General features: G+C 42.3%; 1 protein-coding gene across 1 annotated transcript in view; it reads right to left on the minus strand.

Annotated features, from left to right (window-relative positions):
* TRRAP (transformation/transcription domain associated protein) overlaps window positions 1-10,812 on the minus strand; it is a 135,835-nt gene that overhangs the window by 70,209 nt on the left and 54,814 nt on the right. Inside the window, exons 23-30 of the mRNA XM_023735339.1 lie at window positions 9,152-9,351; window positions 7,439-7,656; window positions 7,121-7,318; window positions 5,799-6,059; window positions 4,592-4,753; window positions 2,671-2,767; window positions 1,073-1,194; window positions 568-738 (exon numbers count right to left, since the gene is read on the minus strand). Of these exons, the coding sequence (XP_023591107.1) occupies window positions 568-738; window positions 1,073-1,194; window positions 2,671-2,767; window positions 4,592-4,753; window positions 5,799-6,059; window positions 7,121-7,318; window positions 7,439-7,656; window positions 9,152-9,351 (1,429 nt within the window). The remainder of the gene's footprint in view (window positions 1-567; window positions 739-1,072; window positions 1,195-2,670; window positions 2,768-4,591; window positions 4,754-5,798; window positions 6,060-7,120; window positions 7,319-7,438; window positions 7,657-9,151; window positions 9,352-10,812) is intronic.

Consider the following 10,812-nt stretch of genomic DNA (forward strand, 5'->3'; position numbering starts at 1 on the left):
AGGACAATTTGAAGGATGAAGAAATGCATACACTCCCTTTGATCCAGAAATTCTGCCACTAGACATTTATACTACAGACAATCATGAATAAGGCTTTTCACTGCACCATTGTCTACTATGGCAAAAAACAGAGAACAATCTACATGTTCATCAGTGGGGAAACGGTTAAATAAATTCTGTAAATTATGGCATATCCACATAATGAAATATTATGTAGCCATAAAACAGAATGAAGAAGCACTTTATGTACCGATATGATCTCCAACATGTGAAGTGAAAAAAGCAAGAACCGTGTGTAAATTATGCTTCCTTTTGTGGGAAAAAAGAATATACGTATGTCCTATTATATACGTAAAACATTTCTAAGAGGAGACACAAGAAACAACACTGCTGTCTCCAGGGGAGAACTGGGTAGCCGGAGGGCAAGGAGGGGAAAGAGACTTTTCACAGTATATGCCTTTTACACCCTTTGAATTTTAAACCATACGACTATTATTTATTCAAAAAATAATTAAAATTAATTTTTTAAAGTTTATTATGGAATATGTTTAAATGCATTTGGCTTACCATCATCTGATCACAAAATTTATCATTAAAGGAATTTGGGAAGAGCCTAGTAACCGAAGTCAGACGATTCACAACATTCAATGTCAAGCTTCGATAATCTCCCAGCATCATCAACAAAGGTCTCATATGTGTATGAATTTGATCTACTTCTATTGTAGCACCTTCTAAAAACTATTAAAAAAGAAAGGTTACAAAGAGAAAAAGATAACAGCAAATACTTTATAATACAATATAGCTCATATTCAATTTTAGCAGCAAGTTTGTTTTCCCTTGGGAAAATGGGATATTAACCACATATAGTCCAGAAATATATGATGAAATAAGGAAGATGTCTCTTCACTGTTTAAAGTTTAAAAGGTTCAGTATGACTGAGAAACAGACAGAGACATTATTACAGACTCATATGTAGTAAACACAGGTATACTTCCAGGCATACAGACCAAGGTAGACGGAAAGAACTCTCAAAGCAGAATCAAACACAGGCACACGCATCCACACCACTCACCTTTCTCATGCAGGCTTCTCCTGCCTCCTGGAGCTCACTATTGGTGGAATTAAGGGCTTTGAAGAGGGCGGCAATGATCTTCTCTCTAGACTGAGGAAGGTAATTGCAGGCAGCAAGTGCATCTTTAGAAAGAAAAATCAATACAGTTTCATTGTTAACCTGAAATATACGTGAATAGTTTTTGTCTCTAAAGGCTCCTACCAACCAACAAAAACGTGAATCACTAAACTTCCTTCCTAGTATCTGGCCTCGAGAAAGAGAAAAGAATCCACAGTCTTCTACCTGCATGTTCAATCTTATCTAAGACAGAAGTTATGGCCTGTCAGAAAGGCTGTGAAAAACCCACTGACAGCCTCAGACTGGAGGAAGAAGGGTTGGAGGGTGAAGAAGGAGTGGAACCCCACTGACAGCCCGCCCCACAGCGTAAGAGCATGGCCAACCTACAGGCATAGGCAGATGAATACCCAGACAGCACAGCCTTAGTGAGACTTGCGCTGTCCGGCTTCTCCCCCTGACCCAAGTCTAATCGGGCAGCCTCCTCCCAACCTGGAGTGCTAAAGGCTTTAAGTCTTTGAAAATGCAAATATTCTTAGGAAAAGGAGTCACACCTTAGCCCTATATGTTAAGAGAAACTTTTAGCAAGAGTAGTGGTGCCCATACTGGAGCGGTGGTGGCACAGTGGTTAAGCGTTTGGCTGCTAACCAAAAGGTCAGCAGTTTGAATCCACCAGCCGTTCCTTGGAAACCCTACGGGGCAGTTCTACTCTGCCCTACAGGGTTGCTATGAGTCGGAATTGACTGGAGGGCAGTGGGTTTTAGCACCCATATTAGCCAACAGGAATGAGACAAAGAGAGGAGGCCCAAGGAGAGAAGTCAGAATGCCCTCCTTGGTGTCGTTTCCCTCACCCCCACTGAAACCTGCCGTGTCTTCAACATCCCATCCCACGATTCTCAAGCGAGGGTATCATGGTCTGCCCCTCAGCTCTCTGACCTCTAATTCAAGGAGAATCCCAGCAATGTTTCAGTGAGTGTATTAAAAACAATAAAGCAAGAGACAGTCAACTTACAAAGCTTGTGTTGAATATTCATTTATCCTCCAAAACAAAAAGGAAGTGACCATTTCTCAGGTATGCAGGTCAGTCAGTACCAATCTAGTATATTTTCCTAACCTTGCACAATTCCTGTGCTAAACACTGAAAAGTGATGTTCCTAATTAAAGCCCAGAGACTACAGGATTCCCGAATGCTTTCTGAACCACTGAACAGTCTATAAGGGCTGCAGGCACCTCACTATATAATCCAATTCTGATGAAAATGACAACATACACCTGGTATGACAAGTCTCTTAAACCAGAACATCTGATTCATCAGAGCCCTATTAGCAAAGGGCAATAGTCACTATAGAGTAAAAAAATTATTCAAATCCCACAATATATACAAACAATTGACATCTTAGCAGTTTGATACACATACAAACAATTCTGTGATTCTACCTTAAAAAGACCACAGAGCCACAAAAATTAAAGACAAGAACAAAAACATCCACTGTATCCTTCCATTGTTACATCCTGTAACTTGTTTCAGATTTGTATTAACTTACTTAATGCTGCAATCCGTAAAGGTACAAGAGAGGGAAGGCTTTTATAACAGGGTAGCTTTGTTAACGCTGAATCTTCAGCCTCACACAAATTCAACAGCTGCAAAGTAAAGACAAAACCAATCCATTTAGTCCACTCATTACTCTGAAGACAGAATAACCACCTTACAAATGACAGAACATGGCAGTCTTCTACCCACACCTCAACACAACTAACAATTTTCCATTAGAAAAGGCAATGGGGAATCAAGTATTTTTCAAACTAACGACAAATTAAACTCAAACCCTAAAGAATATAAGCAGCAAAACATGACCGAGCGTCCTTCTTCTAAGGCACACACTGGTCATTAGTGAGATGAACTTGCAGACGCGTTCTCATCCACTCTGACACCATGTTCTTCCTGTAAGCAGAGTCCCTTTTCCTAACTGTAAATCCCATGATGCAGGCCCATCTTCTCCTTGTGCAGAGCTGCTTCCCTGATGCCAGTGCTGGAGAAATGTATGTGCTAGGATTCATATATCTTAGCAGTAATGCATTATTTTTTCAAGTGCAAAAAAGCACAGTAGGATGAGGTTGAAAGTCATTGGAACACTACAACTCAGAGACTCTGGGGGGCTACACTTCCAGACACTTTACAGCATATATTTAGATAGCTAATATCTAAAATATCATACATGGTGCTGGTCTACTACTTATTATTCCCTTCTCTTCATTTATATTCTGGGAAAATGGGGTAGACCTCTACCATTTTTTTTTTCCTTTAAAGATTCCTGGATTTCATTCAACACAACCAGGTTCTGGTCTGGAGTTTAGTGAGGAACTTTCCATGTAGGTTATAACACATCTGTCTATGGCACAGCCAAAGGGAAGCTGTCCTCCCAACCCTAATGGCTCTCCTGGACCCATCATCAAATATCAAGAGTGATAACTCTTCTGCAAGGCAACAAGACTCCACATGCCCAAGCAAAAACATGGGACCTAAAAAATCAAGAGATGAATTTTTCATAATTGGAAATTCAGACTTGGTGCAGACCATGAAGGATTTGTTTCCTTGTGAGTTCTGCCTCAGTTTACTTCAAAAATGCCTCCAGAAAAGATTTACTCTGGTAAAAACTTCAAATTGAGACCGATGACCAGTCCATTTTGCATTCTAAGAACTAAGGCTTACAACTTCACCGTATCTATGGTTTAATTTTTGTTTGTCACTGTCTACTATCACCCCCCAGTGGAATCCACTAATGCCATGTTTATGGTGACAAGTATTTATGAAATATCACCTGCTACTGCCCATATCTTGGGTCAAGTCTGCTGAACAAAATTAGAACCTAGCAGGACGGTACAGTCATGAGGAACCACATTCTAAAGTGACAGTCTTGGTTCAAATCTAAGCTCTACAGCTCACCTGCTCTGTGGTGTTAGGTAAGTAACAAACCCTAAGCCTCAGTTTCCTCAGCTTCAAAATGAGAATAAACAGTATCGCTACTTCATGGTGCTGTGAGAGCTGAAGAAGGGAATTCATGTGACTTTCTCAACAATGCAAGGCTCACGTAAGTGATGAATAAATTCGATATACTGGCACTTGAGATGTGCCGGCCTTATTCTGGGTGCCAGCTGACACAGGAGTGATTAAAGTAGATAAATACAATTTTAAGGCCCTAAAGAGCAAAGTCCCCTGTAGAGGCCTAACAGAGTTCTAAAGACTCAGAACACACCGTGTTGAGCTTCTCAGTCACCATGCCTTCTTCAAGCCAATGCCAGGATGCACCATACCTGCTCAAAAGGGTGGGCCACGTGATGACTGGTTACCTTTGGTCACTGCCCACACCTTCCCTGAAGGCAGCATGACCAGTCTTCATGTACACAGGCAGATCACCAGACACACATCATCACCATCCACACTACTCTGCACCCCCACCCCCCTACCTCTGTGTAGAACACCTTATGCTCCACCACATTAAGATCCATCGTGAAGAGCCTGGGCTGTAACGTGGTACAGAACGTGTTCCCCTCCATCAGGCCAATCTGTGCATTGGCAGGCTGGTGTCTGAGCAGGTGCTTTTTAGGTGGGACCATGTCCTGGAGGACCTGGAGAAGCAAGGAGGACGCGTCACTCGCAGGCTGCCCCTTGAAAAGCAAATACCTATCATCACAATAGGAGCCCTAGCAGCATAACGGTTAAGCGCTCAGCTGCCAACCAAAAGGTTGGCGGTTCAAACCCACCCAGCAGCTCCACAAGAGAAAGATCTGGTGATCCGCTCTCATAAAGATTACAGCCTAGGAAACCCTATGGGGCAGTTCTATTCTATTCACCATAAAGGAGATGAAGTTACTCCACATGTCCTTGAATTGGCAAGGGAAGATATGGTTCATGGGCCAAAACCGGGTCATGGACAGGCACGTTGGATACGTTTAGCTCCTAAGGCTTCAAAGTAATGTCTCTTAAAACAACAATAACAGAAACTACCAGATTTGCTATAGATTTGCTATACAGACCCAGGAAGCCAGCCTTCTATTCTCTGGACACTAACAATTACTGATACAGCTATAAATATAAGCATGTTGCTATTTGCATATCTCAGGTCAAAAAGAGCACTTACAATAGCACCTTGTGATAGAGACACAAAATCATAAACTGAGTACCATCTACAGCTCTAATTTGAGAAGAACAACGAACTTCAAAAATGTTGTTGGATACAAAGGAGTGTTACTCAGCCATAAAGAGAAATGAAGTTCTGATACATGCTACAACATGGATGAATGGTGAGCACATGATGACGAGTGAAATAAGCCAGACACAAAAGGTCAAATATTGTATAATCCCACTTGCGTGAAATATGTAGGTCAGGCAAATGCATGGAGACCAAAGTTTACTAGCAGTCACCCGGGGGTGGGCCTAGGGAGGGATGGGGAGTGACTGCTTAAGGGGCACTGTTTGGGGTGATGAAAAAGTTTCAGAAATAGATGGTATGGACGACTGCACAACATAGTGAATATAATTAATGTCACTAAATTATACACTTAAAAAAATGGTTAAACTGGTAAATGTTTTGTTATATATATTTTACCACAATAAAATTTAAAAAAAAAGAATTTGTTCGAATTGTCCTGGTTCAGGTGACAGAAATCTCACCTCTTTATGAGGCTCCATTATCACCGTCACACTCTTTCCAGTGACCTGGGCCAACACCTGTAGCGAATGCATCGCCTGTTTTCTCACAGTGGAGTTTGGAGAGGTGACTTCTCGAACCAAATCATGTGTCACATGGTGGAAGGACTTTTCTTGAGCTGACAGGATCTCTTCAGCTCTTTCCTCGTCTTTTAAAGGCGTTGCACACCTCATCAGTAGCTGCTCCAGGGTTGTCTTTGCCATGGCAACAGCACCATTGGAAACCTGTAAGTCAGGAATCCTCAGAATGATAGGTGTTCCACGTGCCCCACCTCACCCGTCTCCTGCACAGTGGTCTGCTAGAAATCTTAGCACCGTGTCCATGACCCTCACGCCAGCAGATTTAACAAGACTGCTTCATAATGCCCACTCGATACTTCAGTAACTACATCACCTTCTTATAGGAAATTCCAACTGGTCATTCAAAAAAGAAAATGTGGGTCTAAACATGATCCTTGGAGTCCCTGGGGGTGCAAATGGTTAATGTGTTCGGCTACTAACTGAAAAGTTGGAGGTTTGAATCCACCCAGAGATGCCTCAAAAGAAAGGGCTGGTGATCTACTTCCAAAAAATCAGCCAGTGAAAACCCTACGAAGTATACCCTTCTCTAACACATATGGGGCTGCCGGGAGTCAGAATCAACATGACAGCAACTGGTCTAAACATGACCCTCACATTTACCAAGCAGACAAGCTGCAATGCCCAACACACTCTATTTGTATGATTTTATCTGCATATACATGCATAAAGATGTAACTGTTACAGTCAGATTTTGCAGCATGCACCCTGTTAACCTTCATGGCCACACTGTGAAGCAGCACCCCTTTTACACAGGTATTGTGGTTAAGGACCCTGGTGCCCGCGATTGTTCTTTATCAGTTACATATGGCAAACGGGTTTAGACATGCAGGGTTTCTGATTTCTTTTATTAAAGATGCAGAAATGAAATCTGAGTAAGTTACTAAGCACCTAGGATAGAGTATCTGCAGAACAACTGTTCTCATACAAACTATCCTCCAGGCAAATTAGCTTCTTCGAAAGAGCATATTTAGGTTTGGGAACATGAAAATAAAGGTCCTTGAATTATCTTAAAGCAAAAACCAGGTTCATAGTAATTCACTTTTAGGAAATTAAAATTAAACCAAGCAGGTGACCCACTAGCAGGAATGAGTTAACCTGAGCATCTCTTTGAATAAACTGGACTTTCCTCATACAATTCCCCAAAGTGCTCAGGGGCGAGGTACTGACACAATGCTATGACGTGACAGCTGCCACACGTCACCTACCTCTCCAGTCAAGTCCATCATGACAAAGAGAAGCGCTTTGAGGAACGTCTGCTGGTTCTGGAGAACCCAAGTGAGCGGCAGCCGCTCCATAAGAAACTTGATGGACACCACACCGCCCAGCTTCGCGTACCAGGCCTGCTCGTAACAACAGGCACACAAGCGCTCCACGATGTAGGAAAAGAGGGGCAGCTGGCACGCCTGGAGGGAAACACACACCAATAAACCACCATGTGTGACTGGAGTTCCTACGATGCCAGTTTACAGAATGACCACCCTCAGGTAGCCAAACTTTAGAAGAGGCTTCCCAGTCCTCCTTACCCTCTCCTTGGAGCCCAGGATGATACTCGCAACGTCAAATATCACAGCCAGGGCCACCTCCCCGATTTTGCAAAGTTCCTTTTCTTCATATGCCATACAAATAGCGATGGCATCAATAAGAACCAAGGGATCCATGCCTTTAGACCCGTTTTCCTCACTGTGAAACATGGCCGTGCTGGGCTGGCTGCCCACCTGATAGCAAGGCAGCAAGAAGGGGCCTGGAAGGAGAAGCAGAGGCAATGAAAGGAAGTAGATTTCATCTACAGTCTTATCCCACAAATCCCAAAACCACCTCATTTTTTCTTTGAGGTTAGGAATTCAATAAAAGTCAGCACCGGTTCTTTAAATCAATCTCTGTTAAACTGCAATTATTTGTTAACTAAGTGATGTGATTTATACTGAGGCTATTTTTTATGAATGTTTCCCATTTCATACTGTATTGTTTTCAGATTTTCTCAACCATAACTCAAAAATATATTAGTTTAACATGAAAACCATGAAAGATATCTTCTTTAAGAATACATCATTCAACAGGCCCAAAGGCATAGCATGGGAATGATGACAGTGATGTTCCAGTCATTCCTGCCTCACAAATAACAATGAAAAGCAACAACATCCAGCAGCTAGTAATTCATGCCTCACAGGGACCCAGCACCAAGTAAGCTATGGAGCAGCTTACAGTGTGGCTAGAAAGACAATGCTAACACAGAGGAAATACTGAGAAACAATCTAGGTGTTAAACCACGCAGTGCTGACTGTTCAGGTCAAGGAGACCAAAAGAGGAAGTTCTCTGCGTTCTGCAGCATTCCAAGAAAGCTGCTTTGAGGACACAAACTAGAGCAGTGCTCCGCAGCGGGGTCTACAGACCAGCGCTTGTCTGCAAACGAGTCATTACCGGTCTGGGAGGAGATACAAAAACGGAGAGTCTGTGTTTAGAAATTTATGTAATAAACGGCAGCGCCATGACATTTTTATTGTCTTTTACAAAAACGTCAGTCCACAATGGATTGGAAATAAAAAACAAACAAATCTGGTCCTGCACCATGGAGTTTGAAAACCCCGGAAGCAGAGGTAAGGAGTCATGCAAGGCAAGGGAACGGCACAGATGACTGTGCCAGGAGTGGAAAAAGACTGCACGGGGAGGCTATGCGGGCCCTGGTGGCGCAGTGGTTAAGCTTTCAGCTGCTAACCAAAAGGCTGGCAGTTCAAATCCACGAGGCGCTCCTTGGAAACCCTATGAGGCAGTTCTACTCTGTCTTACGGGGTCGCTATGAGTCAGCATCAACTTGATGGCAACGGGTTTGGTTTTTTTTGGTTTGGGGAAGCTACGAGGAGCAGGCTGCAGGGTCAGGGGCAGGGGACTGAGCATAGGGAGGAAGATGGAGCTTGGAAAACACACCAGGGAGAGAGCTCAGCAATTAAGACAACCACACAGTTTCTCTGTTTTACATGTGGCAAGTCCAAAAAGTATTTAGTCCCTATTTCTTATGAAAACATGTATTTTACAGACAAGACTTGAAAATAATTTTCAAGTTGATATAGTGTCCACCACCGAAATACCAAGTTATCTTTACTGATGTGTCAAGTGGAAAATTAGAAACTGAAAGCAAAAAATAAAGCTGTCAAATTTGGCTTCTTTGAACACTACCACTTCCTGACCACCCTAAAGAAGTCACATAACCACCTACTCTGTCCAACAGTCCCCGCACTTACCGCACTGCTGGGCCACTGCCACCATGGTGTAGTGACGGATCAAGCTAGCTACAAATGGCAGGGCACTGGGCCGGAGGTCTTTAATGACAGCAGACATGAAGGCCCCGGTCAGAGCCTGCTCAAAGGTCTTACGAGCTGGAGTGTCTTGTGCTTTGTATCGATGGGATATGATGACACTGGGTATGGTCTTTTCTGTAAAGCTGAAAGACAAAATTAAATCCACCATCATAACCTAGAACCACAACTGCTTTTTTCCCCCAACCTGCTCACTTCTCTCTTGTTCAGACACGTCTGAGGCAGTTCATTTCTCCACTTTAATTACAGCAAGACCTGGAATCAAACATGATGTATTTCATTATGGACATTTATACTCAATGGTTCAAGAGGGACCTAATGTATTCTAACTAACATGAGCATAGACAGTAACTCACAGGTAAATTATAAAATGGTGGCATATTTAGTATTTACATAATTATTTTCTATGTTAAGAAAGTTGATGTATGATTTTGATTTTTGTAATTAAAGAAGCCAAACCTAAGAAGTAACTCAAACAAATTATCAAACAGGCATGAAGAAAGCTATTACTTAAAGGTAACTATATGACTATTATACACATGTAAAAAATCATGCCAAGAATACTGACTCAAATGGGACTGTGGATGTAACTGATAAGTATTTACTACCAGCTAGTATAGGAGATTGGAGTCCCTGCTCAGCTGCTAACCGAAAGGTTGGAGGTTCAGGTCCATCCACAGGCACCTCAGAAGAAAGTGATTTACTTCTGAAAAATCAGCCATTAAAAACCCTATGGAGCACAGTTCTACTCTGAAAGACAGCAACTTTTTTTTTTTAAATGTGAGATTAGTTAGAGTCAGGTAAACACCCATTAAGCGCTGAACGTTTGACAAGGAGAAATATTTACCAACGTTTAAAAAAAAAATCATCATTAGCTTCTTCCAACCTTGAACACCTTCAAAAACCAAATCAAACCGGTTACTAATGAGTCTATTCCAACTCATAGCGACCCTACAGGGACAGACAACTGCCCCATAGGGTTTCCAAAATTATAAATCTTTACAGAAGTAGACTGCCACATCTTTCTCCTATGGAGTAGCTGGTAGGTTTGAACCAATGACCTTTTGGTTAGCAGACAAGCACTTAACCAGTGCGCCACCAGGACTCCTTGAACAGCTCTAGGTAACAGAAATTTCTAACAGCAGAAATATGCCCCTCTAATGTCTGCCCACTAACTCTATAGTTCTGCCTCTGGAGTGAACACAGAACATATGGAACATATGGAAGCCCTTCATTTCCACACGCAACATCTTCAAACAGTGTGAAGGGGAGTGGTCCCCCTTCCCACTCACTCCTCAAAGTCTTCTCAGCTATATTCCGGCTTGTGATAATGCTCTTTAAAAAATGCCAGCTGGGTGATAGGGAACCCAAGGTTGAGTTAGTGTTGATGTGTTGTGAGGTTGTTAACCATTGTCATAGGGCGACGTGTACTAACTGTTTAATGAGAAACTATTGTGTTCTGTAAACCTTCATCTAAAGTGAGAATAGGAACACAACTGGAAGAGCGTAGTCAATGTCACTGAACTGTGCATATAGAAATTTTTGAAATGGTGTATCTTTGGCTATGTATATTTTCACCAAAAAAA

Source organism: Trichechus manatus, unplaced genomic scaffold, assembly GCF_000243295.1.
Source record: "Trichechus manatus latirostris isolate Lorelei unplaced genomic scaffold, TriManLat1.0 scaffold00077, whole genome shotgun sequence".
Taxonomy (NCBI): domain Eukaryota; kingdom Metazoa; phylum Chordata; class Mammalia; order Sirenia; family Trichechidae; genus Trichechus; species Trichechus manatus.